The sequence below is a fragment of the Eleutherodactylus coqui genome, chromosome 5, assembly GCF_035609145.1.
Source record: "Eleutherodactylus coqui strain aEleCoq1 chromosome 5, aEleCoq1.hap1, whole genome shotgun sequence".
NCBI lineage: Eukaryota > Metazoa > Chordata > Amphibia > Anura > Eleutherodactylidae > Eleutherodactylus > Eleutherodactylus coqui.
Window position 1 is genome coordinate 214,003,542 of NC_089841.1, and position 27,783 is coordinate 214,031,324.

General features: G+C 43.4%; 1 protein-coding gene across 1 annotated transcript in view; it reads left to right on the top strand.

Moving 5' to 3' along the window:
- CEMIP2 (cell migration inducing hyaluronidase 2) overlaps window positions 1-26,739 on the top strand; it is an 83,645-nt gene extending 56,906 nt beyond the window's left edge. The window contains exons 16-24 of the mRNA XM_066604175.1: window positions 1,939-2,116; window positions 6,301-6,516; window positions 9,135-9,343; window positions 9,761-9,934; window positions 12,384-12,603; window positions 21,159-21,260; window positions 23,098-23,246; window positions 24,918-25,024; window positions 26,148-26,739. Coding sequence (XP_066460272.1) covers window positions 1,939-2,116; window positions 6,301-6,516; window positions 9,135-9,343; window positions 9,761-9,934; window positions 12,384-12,603; window positions 21,159-21,260; window positions 23,098-23,246; window positions 24,918-25,024; window positions 26,148-26,344 — 1,552 coding nt within the window. The 3' untranslated portion in view covers window positions 26,345-26,739. The remainder of the gene's footprint in view (window positions 1-1,938; window positions 2,117-6,300; window positions 6,517-9,134; window positions 9,344-9,760; window positions 9,935-12,383; window positions 12,604-21,158; window positions 21,261-23,097; window positions 23,247-24,917; window positions 25,025-26,147) is intronic.
- Window positions 26,740-27,783: the final 1,044 nt, after the last annotated feature.

A 27,783-nucleotide genomic window follows, 5' to 3' on the forward strand; every position in this document is an offset into this window, starting at 1 on the left:
CGTCATAAATTATGGTCTGAATGGTTTCCACGTATTTGTGTTCTGTTGTGAATTAATGGCATGCTTTAAGACCAAAGCTGTGTTCCAAGAATGTGCTTCACAGGAGCGCCGCGGCCTACGAGGAGTCTACAATCCTTCACGGACGCAGAGAGATGCTTATGGGATAATTGTATTTTCGCAATTCTGATTTTGTGCCCCGGAGGCCGCGCTCATTATGACGGATTAAGTATAACGCTCCTCGACGTGTGACTTGTTAAGCACGGTCTACTATGTTTAATACATTATTCCACTTTATCGTGATTTGGGACCCTGGACTAAGAATTGTTTAAAGGCCAACTCCAGAAGTAGCGGAAGCTTCAAGGGCTGCAAATCGGTGGCAATCCCTCAACAAACATGCTGCAGATGTGAAAGTCCTAGCCTGTCCTGAATTCTGCACCGTTTTTATTCCGCTCCACGTAGATGCAAATATTTAGTGCTAATCACAATATCTGTGCTTTCTGGCAGTGAATGGAAACAATTGTTGGCCTCTAGAGGTTAAAACCTGTCCTGATCCTGTGGAGCTGACTCCTGTTAGACCTCATAGATTGGGCCCACTATGTACTTCATGATCTGCCATTTATTTGAGGGAGGTGAACGGCCGGATGTACCTGCAAATGCAATAAGATCACCCCCCCCCCCCCACCCCCACCCCAGCTCTGCTTCCACAAGGGGTCCTCTTGTTGAGCCGACCCGGTTAAGTTATGCATTACTGTATTCAGCCACGATCACAGATCTAATCACACATACTAAACAAATACTTGTAGTTTAGCACAAATCGTGACAGGCTATTTAATTTTATACCCCCACATCTTCAGCATCGTGGGCTAATCTCACGCGGCCGTTTCGCAAAAAGGTTGCATTTAAAAACGCAGCGTTTTTACAGAGTTTGTGTTTTTTTTACTGCATGTTTTGTGAAGTAACACGCATGCTAAGCCAGCTGATGACGTCACTATCCCCCCCCCCCCCCTCCCGATGGCATAGTACGCATTTGACACTGTTTTTTACAGCGTTTTTAACACTGCCCATACATTTCAATGGGTGATGCAAAGCGTCAGAAACGCTGTAGAATAGAAAATACAGCGCTCGATTTGGCGTGCGCCACTAATGCATTCGTCTGAGAGGCCTCATTAAAATGATTGGCGTCTTTGAAACCGCTCAATTAATGCTGTAAAAAATGCTTGTGTGAGAGTGGCGTTAAAGAGGTTTTAAAGTTTTTAAGCCCCACCCACCCCCCGGCCATATTCACATGAGCATATGTGTAAACAATTCTTTTTTGCATGCGCATTTGCGCGTTTTGCTCTACTTTTTGCTCTGCAAGGTATGTTCAAGGTAAGCAGGAAACAAAGACGCAGCAATTGAAATAGCGAATTAGTCTGATAAATTCCAGATGGTTTCTTTTCCAAGTGCAGCATATCTCGCTTCTTCTAGCGTACTGCATTCCTATCAGTCAACTTAAACCCCATTTGCTCGCTTGCTGCTTGTATTGTGTAAATGCTCAGCGCTTCCCATAGGAGGTGGAGCGCTGAGCGAGAAGCAGGTGAGAAGCCTGTGAGCCGACGGGAAGGCTTTCAGTGCTGACGACCTTAGCGGTGACACTAGCGCTCATGCAGTCGTTTAGAAGCCTATCGGCCCATGTAAAAGGTCCGTTATATGAGCTGCAGCTGCTCTCTGATCTCTCCGTGTATACACCTCTGCACGTACTGATAACCTCTCTACACAGAATAAGTGATGGGGAAGGGGGAAAGAGGTTGAGAAGTCAAAAAAAGTATTTTTGCAGAAGATCTATTGCAAATTTTTTGCTTGCACTATAAAAAATTTTGCACAAAAACATTTAGTTACCCATTATGTCCCTTCAGTTTAAGGCTTGTGTGTGTGACCTATTTTGTTTGTTTCTTCCAGAACTTTTCCAATCAGAGGCTTCCAGATTTATGACGGTCCGATTCGACTTACAAAAAGTACTTTTAAAAACTTTGTGCCAACATCTGACCGCTATACAAGTGCAATTGGCTTCCTAATGAAAAATCCTTGGCAGCTCACTCCTAGGAATAATGTTTCTTTTCTCAAATTTGGAGCGAATGTAAGTATCTGGTAGTGCTTTATTTCTTCTTCCTGCCAGATATCTAACCTGTAGGTGTTTCTTTAAAGGGATTCTCCCAAGGAGAATACTACTGATGACCTCTCCTCAGGATAGATCATCAATAGTTGATCTGCTGGGGTCCATCACTTGGGACCCTGACCGATCAGCTGATTGTGTGCCCCCTGACAGCGCCGAAAATACACAAGGGTTAGGAGCGGAAATCTCTGCTCTGACCTCTGCATAGTGGCCAGCACTTGGAACTGCAGGCACAGCTCTGAGCGACAGATCCCAGATGATCAACATTTGATGACCTATCCTAAGGATAGTAATCCAATAGATAGTAGTCGGTCAGCAGCACACACTTCATATCAACAACCGCGAAGTGGTTTGGGATGCACGCCCAAGGAAGGGGATCCGGACTCGGATTTTGTTCACATGCGAGTTTTGTAAATCCAAAGAGCAGCATGCGGGGTGCGAACAATGGGATCAATTATGATGCATCTTTATTTCTCCACACCATAGGCAACGACTTTTCGACCTTGTGCAACAATCTTCATCAAGCTAACAAAATTGCAATCTAACACCCATTATATAAAACCTATCAACCAATCACAATACAGATTTAAACATACCTCCCCCTGACAGGTGCATTAAAATTCTCCAGGAGTTGTGGGGAGACGACATCCATTGTGTTCTTGTATATAAGATGTAATCACAGTCTCCCTCTTGAAAATCGGGAATTTAGGCAGAGCCATTAGCTCAGGACAGGTGTGCATCCTCCAGTAGAGTGCCATACCGCACAAGGCTATGATGAAATCCCAAGGATTCAATGCATTCATTGAGACTATAGCGTCCCAATACTCCCACTACACATGCACAAGAATAAACTCCTTGCGTGACTTCCTAGTGCGCATGCGTGAGATCAACATAGTCTTGCAAGCCGTGTAAGTACTTCACTGTATACGCATGTGCGAGAGGACTGTAGTATCACAAGACTTATCCATAAAGTGTGGCAGTATTCTCCCTGGAATACCCCTATAAGTTACCATTTGTAGGTTTTGTGTTTGATTAGTACAGTGTATATAGACGCTCTGTGGATTTCCAGACTCTTACAATACGTATTAGCTGCGGGCCGGGTTGTAGTCTGATGATAAGAAAAGATGTACCCTATGCATAATCAGAAAATCTATAATGTCCACACATTTACACTTTTTGTTAGATATTTAACCCTATTTCTGCCATGCGGGTTGTCCTATAGGAAACGTGGTGCAGGGGGATGTGGTTCTCTACACTGCCTTATGGGCATAGCCTGAGAGCGCCATTGGAGGACTGCCGGATAATAGGCTGATCTGGGCGGACGTGTATGGCTTTTTTTTTTTTTTTTTTTTTTTTAAGCCTTACACATTGTTACTATGTTATACTTGTCATCCACACAAATGCAACATAGTATCTCCTTTCCTGCTGTTTTTTGAGTTAGGGCTTGTTGCCATATTTCTGGCCATCCATTCTTTTCTCCCTGGTGTGGTAGAGGGAAACTGATAGTTTCTGAGGGATCATTCATGGCTTCTGGTGCATCAGATGTGACACCAGATACCTCCTGACTGGTGCACAAACAAGATGTTAGCAACTGTATCAGGCTCAGGTACCCTGCATACATGTAGAGCTGGCCGAGCACGAGCCATACTGTATATGTGAGCACGGCTTTACATTTCCAACATGACAGAACATGTTCTCTTGTGGGGGAGAGGACCTTCCTTTCTGTCTATAATACATGGCAGCTGTCGGATTCCAGGAACCGCTCGTCCTGATTCTCCAACACAGGGATCGTCTGCATAAAAGAAGCTTTTTACATCCTGCCAGGTACAGTAATGGGCCGAGTTTTCAGTCTGGTAATTCTTTCCAGAAGTGCAAACATTGAAGTTGCAAATGTTGTTTTAAACCTAGAGGGGATAGAAGCCGTCTTCTGTTCTCAGCTGTCTGTCTGAGGGATCCTTCTCAGGGTTACCAGATACTTTAACCTGCTGAAGAGCAGCGAGGGTTTTGTCCTCTTTTAGAACTTCGGACATTGTTCACTACAGAATGCAGACCTGACCCCCCCCCCCGCCTCCCCCCGTGCACACAAAGGGATTCAGCGGAACAGTCGCTCTTCTTTCACTGCCCGCTTCTGCAGATATGAACTCTTTCCAAGCTGACGGCATGATGTCCTTACAGCCAACTGGATGCTTTATGATTATGCAACTGTCTTAACCCTTTAAGGACAAACAAGTTTCACTTCTCCAAGCGTAACTTCTATACTTTACCATTTTTGTATGAGGCCTTATTTTTGGCGGGTTGGATTGTAGTTTTCTACACATTTTGTGTTCATAGATGTTTAAGATTTAGAATCCTTTTAGCATTTGAGGTTTTTTTTTGGTTTTTGCTACAAATGTAGCAACTATGTGGAGCAGTAAACTACCATACTGTGCAAACCAGACAAAATATGGTGTATGTCACAAATACTTAACCCTTACCTTCCACATGACATATCTATACACGCACGTGTCTTGGGGATTATGTGATTAGCTTTGCAGGACAAGCTCATGTTTATGCGGAGCAGATAATTTTTTATGTTAGAGGGGGAGGATTCAGAGGGCAATAGCAATAATGATGATTTTTTAAATGCACCGTTACGCCGTACATATCATAAGAGTTTCAGGGCACAAGATAAAATTTTTTAAAAAAGTACAATCAAAGTGATTGACAGATTGGAACAGAGGGGTACAGGACCCTGCCTACAATTGTCATTCTGCATGGGAAGGGGACAGACAATAACACTGTAGTGGCTGCAGGGTTATGGTAGGTTGCAGGCTTTTCTAATGAGGTAGGATCTAAAGGGGCTGTTTGGGACTTTTTTCCCAAAGGGATTGTCTGGGACTTTTTGTGACTTATTTGTTGATGACTTCTCCTTCAGATAGGGCATTAATAAGCGATTGACAGCGGTCTGCTGTTCGGGAACCCTTCCCTGCTGATCATTGGGCCTGCTGTCAATCCATGTCAGACAGCATTGGAAGCTGGTAACCTGTTGGTATTGCAGAGGCCTGGCTTGGTGCTGTTGGCACAGCTCCCATTTACTTCAGTGGGAGCTGTGCCTGCAGTATCAAACCAGACCTCTGCAATACGGAGAGTTGTCTGTACTGACAGTGGTGCCAGACCTCTGCAATACGGAGAGTTGTCTGTACTGACAGTGGTGCTGGGCGTCAGCTGATCAGCAGGAATCCCGAGTGGCGGGCCACTGTCTTTCTCTTGATGACTTCTTCTGAGGATAGGTCATCAATAAATGATAAAGTCACAAAAGTCACAGTCAAAGCTTTAAAAGGTTTCAAAGAGGAGGGGAAGTCTGTTGTGGTTGGGTGGAGACTTCCAGAGTTTGGGGGACTCGAGGGAGAAATCTTAGAATGGGTTGTATGAGGAGCAGCTAAGAGGAGACGAAACCAACTGGTCTTGTGAGCACCGGAGATTACATATGGGGAGGTTAGTTAAGAGATGTATGTATGGAGGGGTTTTACCTTGAGGCGTAAACTGTTGGTTTGGATGTAAAAGCAGCCATCTATGTAAGTGACTGAATTACCATTGTACCCGTTCCCAGCACAGATGCAGCATGGTGGCCTGTGAATCTGTCAGCTGCTGCAGTATGTTGGACCTTTCTTTGGTGTTGACGTCGTACATAATTAAGACAAAATGTTCATCAGCATTGTATTGTACGAGATGCCATCTTGCATATGTTCCTCTGCTGTGCCTAATTATATTACATCAAGAAAAGCGAAAGGAGGAACAATAGTTTTTGAATCTTTGGACTCTGTCCATATTTTATACTGTAGAAATCTGTGGCGGAGCAGACTGCAGCTCCTCCTCTGGGCCAGCTTGCCTGTATTAAACACTATGGGGGTAATAACATGTGTCTTCACTTAGGCTGAAGGACCTATAGCCGTGCTGTTAGATACTCTGTTCTCAACCACTAGAACTCTCCTTGTAAATTACTTGTATTCCTTGCAACTGATCATGGCGACCGGCTGCTTTGTTGGTTCCCTTATGCTCTCCAATATACCGTTCCTCGCCCGGTGTTGGGGTTTGGGGAGAACGCATCCTTTGCCTTCAGATAACTAAAGCATTTCTGCATCAATTGTCTTATTTTAATTACTTTTCAGGTGTCGTTAAGAGCATTCTTTGGGCAGTCTGGGCCGTGGTTTGAAACCGGTGACATGGATGGAGACAAAAACTCTATATTCCATGACATGGATGGCTCTGTGACAAATTATAATGATACCTATGTGGCCAGAATGGATAATTTTTTGGTCAGACATCCCAAATGTGTCAATGTTACGGAATGGAACGGTGTTATCTGCAGTGGGAAATATGCACAGGTGAGAAGTCAGGAAAATAGTTCTTTTTTTTTTCTTTTTTTTTTCTCTCAGTTTTATGTGAAAAGCGGATTAAGCTCCCTCTTAGTGTATTCTGCTTTCTAATGTTGAGAATTGCAGCTGCTACAATGAACAGTAAGGCCTCGAGCGTGCGTATGTGCGCACAAAACCGCGCGTCTATTAAAACCATTGTTTTCCTATGATGTGTTCACATGTCCGTGTTTTACAGGCGTGCAAATTCGCACACCTGCAAAAGATAGGACGGTGCCGACACAGTGTTCAGTGAGGAAGAGACTCCCCGCGGGGAATATTTACGTGCAGCACGGACCTAGGCGGTGCACGCATGTCCTATCTTTTGCAGGTGTGCGAAGTTGCACGCCTGTAGAGCACGGACATGTGAACACACCATAGGAAAACAATGGTTTTAATCATCCCCGTCACAGCTGTGGCAGAGGATTGCGATGTTCTCCCATTGCTTTCAATGGGGATCTCTAGATAGATCGATCTCTAGATAGATATCGGATTCCTTGAATGACAGCTCAGCGCTGCCTGTGGTTGGTCACAGCGCTCACCCAATCAGACGCAACCCTTTCAGGAGGCGGGGATTTCAAATCCCCGCCTTCTGAAAGAGCTTCAGTACAGTGACCTGTGAGTAAAGCGGCTAGACACTCTGAGCCCCAGTAGCGGCGGAGAGGTGTAACGCTGGCTTCCAAGAAAGTCACCTGGTAGTGACTTTCAGGTCCACACTTTTAAAGCGGAGGACCCTGCAAACGGCACTAACCTGAACTCTGGAGACTCGTAGGTAATTATGCGCAGTAAGGCCCACTTTTGCTGCGAAATCCGGAGCAGGCGTTCCACTCCAGATTCAGCAGCAATAACCGTCCATTGAATGCTATGGAAAAATAATTTTTTATGTACACGAGCGGAAACCGATTGCAGTTTCTGCTCACGGATGAAAAATCACAGCATGCTCCATTTCACTGCGATTCTCGCACAGACGGCTTCCATTTAAGCCACTGAAAGCCGTCCGATCCATGGCCCGTCCACAATTGACGTTGCATGCGGGCTGTGGTTTCCATGGGAAACCACAAGTAAAAAAAAGACTGTACTGCGCATGTGTGCCGGCTGGCACTTCCGCACACATCCGCAGTACAGAAAAAGACACAGGTACGCAGTAACGCTGGGCGCAGGAGGATTCCGAGCGGGATTCCCCATGCGGAATCCGTGCGTGCTTGTGAACTTGAGGCCTAAAGGGTTTTTGGTTTTGTTTGTATTTCTCCTGTAGTTGCTTTGCTATGACGCGGTTACTCTGTGGGTTAGATGCCTCCATTGACTTCAATGGAGGCTTTTGGCGCAGATTCTACGGCAAAATTGGGCATGCTGGGATTTTTCTTCTGCTCGCAGAATACGCAATTCGTGTCCGAGTGTGAGTAAAAAATCGAACATGCATGCTTTTAAATGCCTGCATTTTACCGTGGCGATCATGGAATCCGCAATGCTAATCTGCCCTTATGAGCTCGGCCTTACTCTGCTTAGCTCGGTTCATGTGCTAATGTGAAGGGTGATGTCTGCACATGGTTCATTGGTGGTTGGCCTTCTGAGTTATAAAATCTCTTAAAAATGCTGACCATTAGAGTTCGTTCTTCCAGTTTGCTCCCTACTGTCATGTGACGCCCATCTCTAGTATCTGAGATGGCAAAACCGAGATAGGGTCTGTTTACACCAAAGGACTTCTTGTTTGAACGCACAAACGATGTTTGAGTTCACTTGTTCACTTGTGCAGCCGGTTTATACAGGCAGATACATTGTTGGTTCGGTCATTCGAAAAAAAATCGTTTAATCATTCACACAGCGAATGCGATCGACTAAACTATTGGCATGTAAACCGAACGATTAGTGAACAAGCAGACAACTATTTTTATACCTGCATGAACTATGAGCGAAAAGCAAACGACTTCTCATTAGTTGTTCGATCGTTGGCTGTGTTTACACTGAATGATTATATTGTTCGCTTTTGCTCATTTGAATTTTTTGAAAGATCAAGAAGGAGAATAACTCATGCTGTCCATAGAAGTCTGTGTAGGGAATAGGACAAGAGAGAAACAGAGACTCCTATAGTATCTCATACACGGTTAGCTGCTGCGGCTGATCATGAGTTAGTTATTGCATCATAGCTACTGTAATCCTTTTCACACTGCTCAGTACTGCTGCATAATATCATTATGGAATTTGTAGTTTTCTCTATATAGTCTTTAGAAAACACCATAGAAGCAGTCTCCTCCCACCAACTCGGGGGACTAAAAATTACATGTGCAGCATGAAAAGGCAAAAAAAAGTGACTTGTATCTGGTATTTATGTCAAAAGTAGTGGTGTTCTTCATGTGCACACACGGCAGCTTATTCTGAAAAGTCGTCTAAAAAAACTCAGATCTGCTTTAAACCAACTGGGACTTCTAAAATGTTACAAGCTAGGCCAAATTCACACCTGCGATGCGGCATCGTCATTCGGCTCAGATGTAATTTGAGTCCTTAGGAAGGTAAAATGATTTGCGATATTTGAACTCCACTGACCTTTTTTATACATTTCCTACATTTTTACTACTATATATTTTCCCCACAAGGTCTACATTCAAGCACGAAATCCTCAGAACCTCACCATGTCCATTGTGCGAGATGAGTATCCTTCCAGTCCTATGACTCTTCGGGGAATCAACCAAAAAGCACCTTACCAGCAATATCAGCCAGTGGTGATGCTGGAGAAGGGCTACACCATTCACTGGAACGCACAGGCTCCGCAGACTACTCACCTTTACCTAATCAACTTTGACAAGTAAGCAAATTCTTCATGCTCAGCTCTTTTTGTTTTCTCCTCTACATTGCATGACCTGAACCTTGCATTATTTATATGGATTTGCTCCATTCTTCACAGTTACAGGCTCTACTTTCCAAGGACTACTTCCTCCTAAATTTTAGAACCCGGCCTACGTATTTGCATTTCTTTAACCATAAGATCATTTGGTTAGGCACTGACACCGGGTGATGATGCTTGGTCTTCAGTCAGCACTCCAAAGGTGTAGAGGACCCTGAGTGCTTTCATCAGAGCTCTGGTTTCAATACCATCTAAGAAGCTTTTTATAGGCAGCACATTGCATGGCTGTACACTTGATTCTTCTATTCCATACTATGTCTTTCTAGAATCTGTCCTATATAGTAGGGAGTTGTTACCCTTCTTTGTCTTATTTTCTAGAGGGGACTGGCTTAGAGTTGGTCTCTGTTATCCTCCGGACACCAGCTTTCAGGTGATGTCCCAAATTGTCAAGAGCCAAACGTTTCCTGTTGAAGAATATCAGCCTGTATCCTCCATAGAGGAACTGCAGAAGTGGCGGACTGGGGCAAAATTCTTTTTTGATAACAGCACAGGGTAAGTTGTTGCCAGATTCTCAAAACATGCAAGACCATGTATTCCTTTTTCAATGTGTTCTTCTGTATTTATTGCTTTTTTTGGCACTCCTAGGAAAAAGGCGATTCTTGAACGCAAGTCGCCCAAAAATAAGACCTGGTGTGATGTTTCTATCTCAGTCCATCGGTCTGAGGGGAAAAACACTCCAATGAATGAATGGATTAAAACTAAATTTTTTTTTAAAAATTTTTTTCACGTGCGAGTTCCATCCGTATCGGTTGGATATTTGTGTGTGAAAATTACCTGTGCGGATAGATCCTAATGGTGCATACGCACGTGGGAGTTCCATCCAATTGCCATATGGACAAACTCGCACATGAAAAGAATCCATTGGTTTCAATGGGTTAATGCAGATGAGCGATTCTTCTGTCGGATTATCTGAGATAGAGAAAGTGCAGGATGACCCATTTTGGGGGGCAATTGTTTTAGAATCGACAATTATTTCCTATGGGAGCATGAAAAAACTTCATGCCAGTGTGATGCAAGTGTTGTATTTTTACTATTGAAAAAACATACAATTTTTCACACACGTGAAATTAGCATGTTCAGCTATGCGTTTCTCTTGCAAAACGCATTGCAATCGCAGATTGACCAGCGCACGATCAGTGCGAGTTTCTTGGGCCAATATTGCACTCACCCTTGTGAATGCACCCTAAGACTCCCCTCTTTACACCAGAGGCTTTATGTAAGTCTCTGGTACGCCTATATTGGTGAGGGCAGTTGCACCCACTAAACTGAAAGCCAAACACTGGTTTTGTGTTTTCCATGATCCTTCTCTGCTAGTCAGGAATCTCTCAAATACCAGAGACACGCTGCATTATATGGTTTTTCAGATCTGCTGAAGATAAGAATTGAGTCCACAGGTCCAGAAGAGGTACTCTAAAACAGCCTCTCAAAGTGTCCAATAGGGGCAGGAGAAGAAAGGTGACCATACATTCCCTAGTACAGTTCTATTAGGATACCATGCTGACATCTCGATGTCTGGCATAGTGTCAAGTTCTCTTTAAAGATACGTTCTGTCTCTTGATGAACTTTCCCCATACCATGTACAGTGTGTGTTCCATCATGCTCACCTCAACTTTCTCGGAGAACCACAACTTTGAGGTATTTCAACATGGCTTACCTGTAGCAGACCCAAAACATGCAGAATACAGAAACCTTCATCTGGTAGGACCCCCGTGGTGCATTGGTGTAGACTTCATGGAGGCACCACATTACCTTCTAACATAAACAATCTTGAAAATGTAAAGAAACACTCCAGATAAAATTGCTACCATGAAGTGCCCTAAGTGGTGTTTTATGACTCTATCACTCTTCACTGGAATGATCCTCTTAAAGGGCCACTCTGGTGATAAATTATATATTCATTCTTTTGTTCATTCATTCTTTTGTTCATTCATTTGTTCGTTCTTTTGTTCATTCATTTGTTCATTCTTTTGTTCATTCGTTCGTTCTTTTGTTCATTCGTTCTTTTGTTCATTCATTCGTTCTTTTGTTCATTCATTCGTTCTTTTGTTCATTCATTCTTTTGTTCATTGATTACAAATCTATCCCCCCATTTTGTGCAAGTGAGCTAGTGTTACCTTGGTTAGTTATTTATTTCTGTCTGAAAAGTTTGGCCTCTTTTTCTCCAATGCTCATGTGATCTCAATTTTGACCAGCTCAGATCTACTTGGGGTTATGCTTTCAGCTTCTAGTCAGTTTCTCAGCTTGTGTGATCGTATTCCATGGACTTGCCACATAAATTGCTCACAGAGGGGCACGGGCACTCCTGTCCATTACTGATCTCACAGTTTATGCCACACAGTTATAATAGAGGAGATCACCGCTTATCCTTCTGACTGTTTACCCTCTATATTCTTCTAAATAAACTGCAGACCATAAGTAATTATTATTTTAAACTGCTCCCTGCAAGCAAAAATTGTATAATCTCAGCTAATGCTGTTCTGATGCATCATGGGATTAACTTAGAGTGACCTTAAAACATCTCAGTTTCAAGATGGTGACTGATGAGCATCAGGCAGGGGGCTGCAGTACAAGGAAGTAATTGGAATATACAGAGGAAACCTTCAGAGTGTGACAGGCAATCAGGTGATGGGGCAGGAATGGAAAAAGATGCGTTGTGTTTTTTTTGTTTTTTGCTGGAGGGGCTCTTTAAGAGTTTAGAAGTAGGATAACAGTAATGATGATGGTAATCTAAAAACAGTGCCTGCTGTATGTCCAGCTTGACTAAAGTTTACAGTGTGCATGAAATATTCATACGTTAAAAGGTTAAGTCTGAAATGGGTGTCCTAATTGTGCAGCTACTAAGATAATGGCTGCTGACAGCTAAACGAAGAGGACCACTTAAATATAGTTAATGGCTATAATTCTAATTGTTTTTTTTTTTTTTTTTTCAAATCCATTTTAGATTACTTTTCCTCTTTCTCCAAGCAAAACACCCCCGCGACAGCCACGGCTACTGCTCTTCTCAGGGATGTGAAAGAGTTATGATCAACGCCACGTTCCGATCCAAAGTAACCAGTAACTGCATGAGCAGGGCTTACCCCAAATATGCCAAAGCACCGACAGCAACAAAACCAATGCCGCTTAAGTCAACCGCAACCTGCGCAAAGTGTGGAGCATCTCAGGTAAGCTAAAATGGGTTTTAGAGTAAAATTGGAGATTCGGTTACTGCTAACATTAATTCTGTAAAACCATCAGTCATTGCTCTATAATTTGTAATCCGCTCCAAGAGCCCGCAGCGCACCTCAGGATTTTTAAATCTATTCAAAAGAGGACTAACAAGTCCAATAAATGCGCGCCAAAGCGTGGGGGGGTCAGAGCCTCCAAAACCCCCCCCCCCCCTAGGTATAATCCAATGTTCCAGAACAGCAATGCGATGGCAGCATTCCAGGCGTGTAAAGTGAAAAAAATACTTTATTCCTCCATACACAGCTACGTTTCGACCCTCTCGGGGTCTTTGTCAAGCTTGACAAAGACCCCGAGAGGGTCGAAACGTAGCTGTGTATGGAGGAATAAAGTATTTTTTTCACTTTACACGCCTGGAATGCTGCCATCGCATTGCTGTTCTGGAACATTGCTCTATAATTTAGCAGCTGGAACTCCAGCATGTGAGTTGCTTAACCTGGCAGCTAGTTGCAGAACAACCAGCGTGGACACCTGTGTGAAAGATGAGCAGAAATACACTTGTTGTACCTTTTCTAAGGGCTTCTATACCACCCATACACCCTGGCACAAGGAGACCAAAGTAAGGCTCTTTTCACACTGGCATCATGGTTTTCATTCTTACCGGAGCGATGAGGGATCTCACATCCCTCGTGACTCATTGAATGTCTTCTTTCTTGTCCCCCATTGACGTAGGCACATCTGTGCCATGGCTGTCCATGGTGGGTGTTGTCTATATAGGGGTAATAGCGCTGCATGTGATGGTCTATTCTTTCACCAAATCTGAGATCTGCCCCAGATATAAACCCAGGCTTATACATCGGGTGTCTGCTTTATTTACTGGGTACAATACTGCTGCGTGATGCGCTTTTCTGAGCGCTGAAAAAAACCTACTGAAGCCTGACGGAAAAAAGCTAATGCAAGTGTAAACTTTAACTAGTAATTATTAGTGATATGGGTATATTCAGTGCGATTCTTCCCCCCCCCCCCCCCGCGCGTCTCACATGAGAATAGGACCTTTAATGTGCGATATCTCGCCCAACACATAGACTGATGACACTCTCACACAGCCCGCTTTTGAAACCCCACGCTAATCACGGTACAATGCCTCCATTGATTTCAATGGGGCCTCGCAGACTAGCGATCGAGCGTTTGACCGCTGTCGTCTCTATTTTTGTCCATTTTTAGCGCTCCATAACACCCATCATCACCCATCGCAATGATGGGGTGCCCTAAAAACAGCTGTCAAACGCTGCAGCGTGTGTTTGAAAATGCCATGCATGTGTGAGCGGCCTTAGGTGCACTCAACCATCTCGGATGCAACTCTATCTCAGATGTGTGAATACGGCCTAAAAGCTCTGAGTTTTTTTTGTTTTTTTTTTACCGCATATTACACGCACGTGTTTGGCGCACCTAAAACATGGTAACAAACTTTACATTACTTTCAACGGTGCCTGACGCGCACATGCAAAAAAAGAACGCTACATGCAATATCTTGGCATATATTATGTGCACATACACGCCTAGATAATGTCTGCAGATTTGTCGGTATGCAATGTATTCGTACCGCTGTGTGCTCCCCGCGTGAAATATTTGCATGCGGTAAAAGCTCATGTGAGAGAGACCTTAACCCCTTAGTGACGAAGCCTGTTTGCGCCTTAGTGACGGAGCCAAATTTTGGAAATCTGACATGCGTCGTTCAATGTAGCATAACTCCGTAAAGGCTTTACATATCCAAGTGATTCTGACATTGTTTTTTCGCCACATGTTGTACTTCATTTAGGCTGTAAAAATAGACTGATATAATTTGTGTATATTTATTAAAAGTACAAATATTGGAAAAATTTTGAAAAAATTGTCTTTTTTCACATTTTCAACCGTAATATCTCAAATATGTCCAAACATACTGTACAAATTTTTGATAAGATATATATTTCCATCTGTTTACTTTATTCTGAATGCACACTTGAAAAACTTTTTTTTTTTTTTTTTTTTAAACCATCTAGAGGACGTACAAATTTAACATTACTTTTCAGCATTTTGAGGAGCACTTTGTTTTCCTGCACCAAGCCAAGTTTGCAAAGGCTCGTAAGTGTCAGAATAATAGATTCCCCCACAAATGACCCTATTTTAAAAACTACACCCCTTAGTGTATTCACTGAGGGGGGTCATGAGTATTTTGACCCCACCAGCTTTTTTCAGGAATTAGTTCAATTTAGGGGAGAAAAAATAAAATTTCATATTTTTGCAAATATGTCATTTTAAAGACATATATTTTTTTCCTATAGAGCCCATGAAAATGAGGATTTACACCCCAAAATGGATACCACCGTTTCTCCCGTGTTCAGAAACATACCCATTGTGGCCCTAATCTTATGTCTGGATGCACAATGGGGCCCAAAATGAAAGGAGCAGTCGGTGTCTTTCAGAACATAGATTTTCCTTGAAGGCGTTTTAGGCCCCATAGCACATTTATAGAGCTCTTGAGTGGCCAAAACCAAAGAGAACCCCCACAAGTGACCCCATTTTAAAAACTAGACCCCTTAACGAATTTATCTAGGGGTGTACTGACCATTTTGACCCCACAGTTTTTGAATGAATTCAAGCCAAGCAAAAGGAAAAAATTGTGATTTTCGGTTGTCAATTCTGTCATTTTAAAAACAGCTTTTTTTGTACAGCACACACATGAATGAAGCCTTTCACCCCAAAATGGATACCCCTGTTTCTCCCGTGTTCAGAGACATACCCATTGTGGCCCTAATCTTATGTCTGGATGCACAACGGGGCCCAAAACGAAAGAAGTAGTCGGTGGCTTTCAGAACATAGATTTTCCTTGAAGGCGTTTTAGGCCCCATAGCACATTTGTAGAGCTCTTGAGCGGCCAAAATCAAAGAGAACTCCCACAAGTGACCCCATTTTGAAAACTAGACCCTTTAACGAATTTATCTAGGGGTGTACTGCCCATTTTGACACCACAGTTTTTGAATGAATTGAAGCAAAGCAAAAGGAAAACATTGTGATTTTCGTTTTTTTGGCAATTCTGTCATTTTAAAAACTGTTTTTTTGGTACAGCACACACATGAATGAAGACTTGCACCCCAAAATGGATACCCCTGTTTCTCCCGTGTTCAGAGACATACCCATTGTGGCCCTAATCTTTTGTCTGGATGCACAACGAGAGCCAAAATGAAAGGAGCAGTCGGTGGCTTTCAAAACAGAAATTTAGCATGAAGGTGATTTAGGCCCATTGCCCACTTATAGAGCCCTTGAGCGGCCAAAATGACAGAGAACCCCCACAAATGATCAAATTTTGAAAACTAGACCCCCTAACGAATTTATCTAGGGGTGTACTGTGTATTTTTACACTATAATTTTTGAATAAATCTAAGCAAAGCAGTAGGAAAATAATTACAATTTTCATTTTTTTGGCAGTTGTATAAATTTAAAAACAGTTTTTTTTGTACAGCACACATAGGAATGAAGGCTTTCACCCCAAAATTGATACCCCTGTTTGTCCCGTGTTCAGAACCATACCCCTTGTGGCCCTAATCTACTTAAAGGACACATGGCTAGGCCTATAATAGAAGGAACACCCGTTGGATTTCAGGGTACAATGGAATAAATTCCAGGCCCCATTGCCCACTTATAGAGCCATTGAGCGTCCAAAACTATAAAGAACCCCCACAAATGACCCCATTTTAAAAACTAGACCCCTTAACAAATTCATCTAGGGGTGTACTGCGTATTTTGACCCCACAGTATTTGAATAAATTTAAGCAAAGCAGAAGGAAAAAATAACGATTTTCATTTTTTTGGCAATTTTGTCAATTTAAAAACTTTTTTTTTTTTGTACAGTGTACATAGGAATGAAGACCTTCACCCCAAAATGGATCCCCCCATTTGTCCCGTGTTCAAAAACATACCCATTGTGGCCCTAATCTACTTACAGGAAACATGGCAAGGCCTGTAATGGAGGGAACACCCGTTGGATTGCAGGGCACAACTGAATAAATCCCAGGACCCATTGCTCATTTGTACAGAATAAATGACTCCCTAAAAATATCCCTCCCCCCCCCCCCCCCCCCCGCACACACTCCGCGCCCTTTTCGGCGTTCCCCAAATCTTAGATAAAAGTAATAATGTGAACTGTGTAGTATTTCCAAAGACAGGGGTAATTACGGAGGCTGGTTGGGATGGGTACATGGGGCAATAAAACCGTGTATCCCCCCTCCTCTCATGCTTTTTGGGGGTCATTTCTTGACCTCAGTGGCGGGTATGGGGTGTAAAAAGTGGCGCTCTCTGAGTCTTCGTAAGCTTGATGAGGTGCGGCGGTCTCACACAGAAGGCGCTCAACAAGTTGCTCCTGGAACTGCAAGAAGGCGAGCATTCCCGGGGCTTCTTGTAAATTGCGTATTACAGGTAGCGGTCTGAATAACGCCGGGCTCATGCAGCCGTAGGTGGAATCCGCTTGCGTACGGCCATGTAATGTACTGTGCATAACTGCCTACTCACACAGGCGGTCATTCGCAGTACACATTTTTTTGTTGTTGTTTGTATTTCCCGCACCGTCGCTTAGCGATGACGCGGGTACCCGCAGCCCGTATACAAGGTAGTTGCATATGGGCAGCGGGTATATCCATGACCATGGAGCACAATGGGCTCTATGTTGCCGATATCTGCGGTAAAATAGAACCTGCTGCGTTCTCTTTTCTGCGAGTGGATTACACAATTCCAACCCGCTAATGCGAGCGGAATTGTGTAATCCAATGCGATTGATCTGCGTAATACCGCGGATCAGACGCGTGCGGAATCCGTAATTCCTATCTGGTCATGTGAGACCGGCCAAAGGTAGATCGCTACCTTTTTTTCACGTGACCGGGGACCGCTCAACGAGGCCACCCGTCACTGCTCCAGGCTCTCGGCGACCGTTAGTCGCTGGGCGTAAGGAGATTTTAAGTTTCCTGGGCTCCCCGACTTCTGCACATGTGTCCGGTGTTTTGCCGGCGGTCGCATGCGCAGAATACGGGAAAGTTCACGGAAGAAGATTGCGTCGGGGTGCAAATACGGAGGCCTCCGGTAAAAAGTCTCATCTCATCTCACCGATCGCATAGGTGAGGGGAGATGAACCTTCACCTTTTTTTTTTACTTTTACGTGATCGCCATTATTCATTGGATAACGGCGAACATGTGATCAGGAACCACTCACCGCGGCTCTCCGTGAAATCTTCAGGCTCTCGGCTAAGTTTTGTAGCCAGGAGCAGGGAGATTTTAAATTATCACGGCTTTTGCGCATGCGCCTGCCATATTGGCGACGGGCGCGTGCGCAGAAGCTGGGGTAAGGTCCGCGGATAAATCCGCGGGCCTTAGGTACGTCATTTCATCATCCCTCACGGATATGATCCGTGGGGGGAGATGAAACGCAAGCTTTTTTTAACTTTTTAAAACTTTTTTAAACTTTTTTTTATTTTTACTTTTTGCACTTTTTTTTTTACTTTACATGATCACTGTCATCCATTGGATGACAGTGATCATGTCCCTGGTGACATCCCTCTGCTCTTGGCTACACATGGCAGCCAGGAGCAGAGGAATTTTGAATTTCCCGGGGCTCGAGCCCCTCTGTGCACGTGCCCGATGTCAATCATCGGGTGCGCATGCGCAGACGGGGATTTCGGGTTTCGGGACATCGCAGAGGACCGGGGGTGAGTATTTTCACCTCCCCTCATGGATCCGATCCATGAGTGGAGGTGAAACTTCACTTTTACTTTTTCAACTTTTTCGCGATTGCCGCTATCCAATGGATAGCGGCGATTGCGGGCCCGGTGACCACTCACAGCGGTCCCTGGTAACACCTCCTGGTTCCCGGCTACCTTCAGGAGCCGGGAGCCAGGAGATTTTAAATTTGCCGGGGACACCCGGGCTTCTGCGCGTGCGCGTGACGTCATCGTCTGGCGCGCATGCGCAGAAGGCCGCCGGCGGGTCCGGGACGACCAGATCTCCGGGGGACACCGCCGACAAGCCGTGTGAGTATTTTCAGCTGCCCTGATGGATCCGATCCATCAGAGCAGCTGAATTACTACTTTTTTACAGTTTTGTTTACTTTTTTGCGATAGCGCCGATCGCAATACCGGGGGGAACTGCTCGCATCCTGGGATGACAGCTCCATGCTGTCGGCTACCTGCGGGCACTGTCAGCATGGAGCTGTCACGTCCTCAGGCCAGTGGGCATTAATCCAAAGAGGATGCATAAAACTATGTCCTCTAGGATTAAAGCCCACTTTCTGAGGACGTAGTTTCCCGATGGGGCCGTCGTTAAGGGGTTAAAAGTCCTTTTAAGGACGTATGCTACAACTTTTCCAAACTTTGGCGTTGAGGGCAACTCCGTACGCACCCGGAGGGGATATTCTCTCTGTGATACGGAATGAGCTTGATGTACTTTTCCTTTCCTGAATCAGCAGAAAACTACTTTTACACGCCCCTGTATGACATCTGAACGCCACTTGTACCTCTGTGGATCCCTAGAACCCTACAGCCATGTGCATGAAGCCTAACTGACCCGGAAATGGATAATTAGCTCAAAGAAGTAAATCTGATAAAAGCCATTACAAAAGCGTTCTTCAGCTATCCGGGACGGACGGGTGGGTCTCGGACCACTCTGCTATAGAAGAATAGGCATCATTCACAGAGATGAATAGGGGCGCTGACGTCACGGCTGAGGAGCAGTGTACAGCTTGGCCAATAACCGGTTTTGAAACTCATTAAACTCATTAGATACTTCTGCTGCAGCCTTCAAATTTACAAGGTTGACCTCAAGATGTTTGACTAAGAAATGCATTTCTTAAAGTTTGAATGAGAAATTGGAACTATCCAAAAGGAATTCGATCTATTGATCTTTCAAGATCTAAACTCCTTAGCAGAATCTCCCACTCCGATCACTTCTTGCACTCTCTAGGAGACGGGAAGGAACGGGTTAAGTGTTCCTACATATTTATGAGGCCTCCAATATACCAAGTGTGTTAAATCACTGGGTCAGATCCGAAGAGGCTGGTTATGTAATTGGCCTTCCGTTGAACACACACACTGTGTTGAGGTATTTGTCCTTTTGGCTGGACTGCCGAACATTAGTATAAACTTCAGCCGCAGCGCTGAAGACATCCAGTCTTGTGTGCGGGAATCAATGAATGAACTGCAGAGTGTGGCTCCAGTGTTCCTGAAGTGTAGTAACTGCTCCGACTGTCCTTAGGAAGGAGCAAATAACATGGATCGTCTGAATTTCACCTCAGTCTGTTCTTGGCTGTGGGATACACTGCGCTGTGTAGCCATCCAAACACGGAATAGTTTAGGTAGCAAGGTGCAATATTGTATGGAGTCTTATTGATCATTGATCAGGACCTGTCTGTTGCAGGAAATACTTGTATTGCCCATAATCTATCAATTTTAGAGCACTTCTAGAGAACTTAAAATCCTTTGTTCAACTAGTGAGAGGAAAAGCAAACACATTTATCTCTCACTAGACCACATGCTATTATCTCCTTGGGAGGCAGCAGATAACAATGTAATCTGCCATCAACCACAAGCAGAACAATGCAGCTGTAAACACAGCTGGGCATGTGATTAATCACATGCTGGGCTCTCCAAACAGCTCCTGGAGGCTCTTTTACATGCAAATGAAGATGATAGTGTTAATGGCCATTAACACTTTATGCAAATAGATCGCAAAATCTTTCAGTCATTTGAAAGATTATCTTTGCCTGTAAGTGAGCCTTTATCCTCCTGGAAATCTATGAATAATCTGGCCGCTGGGTGTTACCAGTTTGGTGTGCCACTACACCGTCGGATGCTGTTCGGTCATTACTGACTGTAGTAGACTGTGTAAGGACATAACTGTCTGTCACAGGAAATGGTAGTTCTCAGTGGTCATTTTATTTACAAATTCCCAGTAGGAATAACAGAGGAATGGCACAACATAATAATCTAATAAAAAATACTCCAATTATTTCATGGGTAATAAAAGTATTTACCAAAAAAAACACATCGGAGAACCAACAGGTTAATCCATTAAAGGGGACCTGTCACATCGGAATGGCCCAATAAACTACAAGTTATGGGGCTCATGTGGCAGGTTCCCTGGAGTACGGGGAGATATTTCTTATATGTATCGAGCTCCCCCCACTGCGGACCGTGCAGCCAGACCGCTGGCTGCACTCGCGCACTCCCATAGCAATTAATGGGGGGGGGGGGGGGTGTACAGAGCGTGCAGCCAATGATCCAGCTGCATGGTCTGCAATGACGATCATGGGTGACAGCGCTGGATCGGGGAGCCAGGTAAATAACAAATACCTCCCCGGACTCCAGGGAACCTGCCACAGGTGCACCATAACCTAGTTTATAGTGCTTCTACCTGATGACTGGTTTCCTTTTAATGGCAGGTAAAGCACAAAATATATAAATATATTTTTGTTTTCTGTGTAAATTCTTTTTTTTTTATGTGTGATTGATATATATTTCTTTTGTGATTGTAGGTTGTCTTTACCAGCGATCCTCATAATATCTACCTCCCTCTGGAAATCCAGTCACTCAGTAATGCAGAAATCCAACGAGGGGCTGCCGAGTCCTTTATTTCGGTAGGAGACCCCACTGGCTGTAAAAATAATCGTTCTATAGAAGAATCTAGAGATCTTCCTAAGGATTCTTACCCCCAAAAGATTAGACTTCTTAATGTTTAATTTATTAAAAAGACGCTAAATGTTATGTTTGCAGACTACTTTTAGTCTAACCATTAGGAAACTAACAATACTCATGTCATAAACATTTAAAAACACCCTTAGACTTCTCTCTCCAGAATTGACTTGGGGTGGCTTCACATCTGCGCTGGAGCCTCCGGTCGGAGGTTTCGTGGCAGATCTGGCACATGCAGAGCATTAGGGCTCAGTTCAGGGTTTCCATCTCTCTGAAGCAAAACAGAACTGAAGCAGACTGAATGCCTTCAGGTTTTTTTTGAAAACCCATTCAAATCAATGGGGGGAAAAACTGATCAGTTCATTTCAGGTTTACATCCTCCAAAAATTGAGAGATGGAAACCTTGAACTGAGCCCTAATGCTGATGTGAAACCACCTTTTAAAGCATACTTATAAGTGAATTGACCTACAACAGCCAGAATGGCAAGAAAAGATAGAAGGCCCGATGTCTACGAGCAAATTTGAATTGTGGCACCCACATGGACCATCCACAATTCAAGCCATCCATAGGGAGACATGGGCGTCTGCAGCTTAAATAAAGCATGCAGATTTGTTTTGCAGACCTTTTGGTCGCAGTGTGCTCCATTTCACTGCAGTTCCCGCACAGATGACAGGAGATTAAAAAAAAGAAAAATCTATACTGCACGTGTGGCAGGGCGCCGGCTGGCGCTTCCGCACACATCCACAGTGACGACCCGGACAGGTAAGCGAGGTCCTCAGGTGCGGGCAGGTTCGTATTCAGCTGCAGGCTCCCGCATGCAGAATCCGACCCGGCCGTGGACATGAGGCCGAACTTAAGTTTTTAATGGACCTTGCAGATGTTGGATGTGGGTGCTGTTGGTGACCCAACAGATGTCACGTTGGCAGTCCAGTTCTCCTCAAATGCTTCCCAGCATATGCTCGGTTATTGATTCCACTGTAGCAGAGATGCATTATTTCTGTGCCCGCTACAAACATCTGTGAGGTGCTTTAAAAACTTGACGAGTTCTTATGTTTTCATGTCATTTTTTCATGGCTGTTGTATGTCAGTTCATGTATGAATAAATCAGCGTTCCTTTTGCACCATTCCTCTGGAATCGCCCTGTATATGTTTGTGGAAAGCGATTCTGTATGTCTTGACTCTGCTCACTCCGGGGGCCCTCACTCAGTGACTGACATCCTTCCTTGTGTACATGTGAATACAGAGATGGCTGTCAGGTAGTACAATCACTAACTCCTAAGCTGAGATGAAGCAGGGTTCACATCAATAACTTACTAAACCTGCCCACACTACCATATACATCTGTCAGCCCCTCCTGTTCTCTAACTTTCTGCTTGTCCATAGGCCGGTATATTCAGTGTAACAGGTTCTCTTTTTAACAAGTTTAGAAAGTTTCTAGAAACTGTAGAGTCAGTAGTATTCTGACAACAGAAGGTGGTGGAAATGCTACATTTTAGTTCTGCACTGAGAAGAACATTGTCCTTTGAGCTTAGAAAGTAAAATATTAGCCGACTTGCTATTTATTGACTTAAACTTTTTGGCTGTCATTCTGTCCAGAAATCTCTCTATTTTAGGCTTCTCCAGCTTCTCCAGCTTCTCCAGCTTTTCAGTCTCTTCAGAAAGATTAAAGGCTCTTATTCTAAGAAATGTCCTCATAGGTTTGGATGGGGGGATGCGAGAGAACAGGGCTTGGATTCCTATTATGGTTGGCAATCTTTTTGTTACCTTCATGTGTTTTTCAGGTTAATGGCACAAAGTATCCCTTCCGAACAGTCGGTCTATTCCTTGTTGTCATTGACGCTTGCACTGGAGCAGTAAAGGAAAACTTGAACTTTTCAAAAGTAGAACTTGAGCGGCTGGAAAAATATTTAGAAAACCGAATCCCTCAAAGGTATAAATGTGTTTATTTTTAAAAGTCTTTCTGTATCAAATCCTTTTTTTTTTTGGAAACTTGCTCTGTCTTCGGAAGGTTAATAGAGATTTGTGGTTACCGCATTTTTGATTCTTTGGGTTAAGCATCAAGTGAAGAGAAATGTTAACACGCCAACAACAATTAGGCTAGATCTGCCCCAAATCATGTAATATAGCAGCATTACTGCGACTTGCAAGCAATCTCAATGTTTCTTTTTGATGGGGCCATCTTTAATTCCACTGTGATGGAAACCCTGACGTTGCACACGAGTTGCCACATTGCTGTGATTATACCAGAAATAACCGGCACCACCACAGATGCGGAGCTGAAATTTGAACAAAAAAAGGCTACAAAAGTGAAACAAAACTTATATATTTAGTTCGGAACTTTTCTAGTAAACACAGACCCAGTCAGGGACAGATTAATTACTAATATAAAGGTGTATTTTTGGGGTCTCTAGATTATGGTAAAGAGCTCACTAAGGCAGGTTCATTCTATGCCAAGTGAAGTTAGTTTTTATCAGTAGGGGGGTATTATTTAACATATGTAATAACTGTATATGTGAGCATCAGAGCATGTAAATTTAAAGGGACTCATCACTTCTGAGCCCAATAAAGTAAGTTATGGGGGTCAAAGGTGAAGGAATGGGGAGGAGTCTTTCATACTGACTGCGCTGTGTCCCCTTAAATCTCACATGGCAGCAGCTTTGATACTTTCTGTGCATGCACCTCACCTAGAGATGAATGGTAAATGTGTGCAGAAAGAGACAAGCTGCTGCCACAGCACTGGAACAGTGCGCCCAATAAGTATGAAACCTACCTCCCTTGATTCCCTATTCCCTCAGGTAGTTTATGGTTCTCAAGGGTGTTGACGGTGTCCCTTCTTAAAGGGTTGTCTGCTGTAAAAAAAAAATCGATTTTCAAATACCCTTTTATGGCAGAGAAAATGTGATAAATAATTTTTTTTCTTCACCTGCCAGCCATTCCATACATGGTCAGGCCAGACTCTCTGCAGTGAGAATCTATATTTCTTAGTGGCAATCCCTCTGGCTTACAACCAGTTTCCAATTCCTGTAGACCCAGCATGTCCAGTCTTTAACCCTTTAAACAGCTTATTAGTTTGAATGGGAACTATGTAAAGGCTAGTTTCTCCTGAAGGGGTGCAGGAACACTTCTTCTGGATTCTTCCACCAATCACAGCTGATCGCTAGGGTTACAGCTTATCTGGGGACCTTTCATAGAAGAAGGTATGGTGTAAAGCAGAGAACCCCTGTCAGGGTATTTGGACATCAGGGGAGTGGTTCACCTCTCAGAGTTATGATGTACCAGCAGTGCCTGGTCTGCCAAACTCGAGCCGTCCTTGTAATACACTGACGGCCATTCATCTGAATAGCCACCATGTTATACCACAGCTGCTGCTACCCAAGGGAAAAGACATGGTTCTCCAGTTCTCTCTTGCAAAAGCAGCTGTTTGCCTGCACTGTCAGGTGTGGGACCTGTGGTGAGCGGTTCATTCCACTTAAAAATGCATTTTGAAGGTCACTATCTTTGATGAAACTACCCCTTTTTAGCTTGGTGATTTTTTTTTCCCATTGTGCATTAATAGTTGTTACATTTAATTGACTTTTGATCTGCTTATTTTATGGACTAGATCAATAGTAGCTATTGCATCCCGTGGATACATAGATGATTATGGTAAAATCGCACAACACTTGTACTCCCTTGGAACAGCCAAACCCGCATTGCTTCAGAACAAAGGTAAGTTGCACATAGTAGTTCAAGAGTGCAAGCAAAGTGTAGCCTTCTATTTCTTATAAAGTACAGTGCATAGCATTGGCCCTAATGGTCACTGGACTACTGATTTTGTACAATATCATGTCTTTTTTTTTTTTTCTTCCTTCTCTTTTTTTCCTCCCCTTTCTTTTTTTTTTCTCCTTCTCTTCTTCTTTCCTGCAAACTATTTATACATTTCTGGAAATCCTGAAAGCCAATTTTAGGTACTGAAAGACATGTTTAATGTAATTAGATTTGGAATCATAAAAATTCTGCTTGACATTAACAACCGGTCTATTTTAAATTGAAGGTAATTTTCTTGAATTAATGCCTTTTTACTGCCTAAAGTAATGATGTATTACATATGTTCTAAGTGACTGCGGCAATGAAAGTGTAAGGGCTAAAGCTTAGCTTGGCCCAGAATCTTGGCTTTTACTACTTGGTTCTTCTGTGTGGGGGAGTGAGGAGCTGCAGGTGAGAGCTGGGAGGAAAGATGCAACCTGCTAGGTGTGCGGACAGCACGGTGGCTCAGTGGTTAGCACTGTCTTGCAGTGTGGGGTCCTGGGTTCAAGTCTGACCAAGGACAACAAGTGCAGGGAGTTAGTATATTTTTGGAGTATGGGAGGGGGAGCATACCTACAAATAGGTGAATTCAGATGTGGGGACCAAAACCCTACATCAAGTGATGTACAGCGCTGCGGAACATGAATGCGCTACGAGTAAAATAAATAGGGGGTTACCTTTTTAAAGTATGTATGTGTACGAGTTGATGGAGGGGGGGAGTTGAGTACGAGATGATGGAGGGGGGGGGGGGGGAAGGAAAATTAATGACTCAACAATTCAGGCTTTATTTGTGTATCTGCTGCCATGACCATTTTGACACTTCAAACAGGTTAATGGGCCTTGGTAAGAATTTAATAACTACCTATATTCTCTCAGTAGGTCTGGAAATAGGTTGCTGATTGATTTGATTAGAGCAATAGAGATAAAAAAATTATTTATATATATATATATATATATCTCCCTATATATATAATAGCTAATTATGCTTTAGTTGTGCTTTTGCAAAATGGACCGTTTTATAACCTTCAGTATATGTTTTCCTTAGGTAGCATTGCCTTCATTGGATACAAAGGAAAGATGAAACCATCTTGGACAAGACTATTCATGAGTCCTGCTCCGCAGGGCTTGGGACTACTGGATACTTATATTCCTCTACAGCACGAGGCCTATGAATGTCGAAGAGTTGCATCGAAAAGAAGAAAAGACATGGAACTATTAAAGACAGCTTTAAATACACATTAGACTAATCTATGCCTTCAAGGGGCGTGCCAAGCAAAAATGTGAACTAACTTATTTAATTTATGGCAGTTACACTGTTATCCAGTATTAATCATGTTACTGTGTTTATTACAGCTGTGGGCCTAAAATCAAAGCCCCGATGCCAATGCACCTTCTAGTTGTATATAATCCTTAATGACCTTTTTTTAATGACTGGTTTGTAAAGATAGGTTTTGCAGATGTTATGATTTTTGGTGGTTTTGTATGTGCTGTAAACTGTATTTTTATACTTTTTTATATTACTGATACTTTCTGGTGTTTTTGTTTTATGGATATGACTGGAAGCATTTTTAAGTGTGTGTTTCTTTGCACAGTGGTTTACTTGAAAGATATTTGTCATTAAAATCTTTCTACAAGTCGCTGAGGTTGCTATTCACTGATGTAAATAAGGTTGGTGCACGACTCGTTTTCCCTGGTTGGATGAACACCCGCTTGGAAAGAAGAAATTCCTTGCTATTATGTGAGAATGTGTCAGGCTATCCTTATTGACCAAACACTCTTCATAAGTCCAGACTACTGGGTCGCTGGCTGCAACATGCAGTTTTGTAGTTTTAGTTTAGCGGATTTTCACCCTTTATTGATTATCGCTCAAAATTTGCGCAAAAGCCGTCTTTTGAGCGATAATCGTGCAGTTTTCATTAAGCCGTCGCTGATCTTTCAGCATACTAAAAGACAACGATGAGCCTTAGCAGGGATTCACAGCGGGATACTATTGTTTCAGCTGTATCACTGAACACAGGCAGGGTATGAAGAACAGAGCGCTCCAGCTCTGTTCTGCATACCTTGCTCGGAGCGCTCAGCTGTATAACAACCGGGCGCTCCGAGCAGAGAACAGCTGGATGCAGAAGACAAGCGGCCCCGCTTATCTTTTGCATCCCCTGCTCGGAGCGCAAGGTGATAAACATCATCTTGCGCTGTTAATGCACATGATTATCGCTCAGAAGTTGCTCAAATGACATCTTTTGAGTGATAATTGTGTCTAAATGGGCCTTTAGGCTAGAAATTTCACAACAAAAACTGCACTGGTAGGATATATATATATATTTTTCTCCTTAAAATAAAGACCAGAGCTTTAGAATAGAAGTTATTTTCAGTTGCCGGAAGGTGAAGAAAAAAGGACATGATCAAAATCTTTAGGTGATGTCCAATGAGTTTTCTGTAGTGACAAATCCGCAGTGGCAAAAAAAACCGCGCCAAATGGTGCAGTTTTTGTTGTACAATTTCTAGCCTAATTGCTGCACGGTTACTATACTTTACGTGAATTGATAAGGTGTAGATTTAATTTATTGCAGGTCAACGCCGTGTGGATGTTTTCTATGGTGTATGGATGAGATGCTGCTGCTATAAATGCAATGGATATTGCACACAGCAAATCCACAGTATTCTCCGGTGTGGTTAGTCTA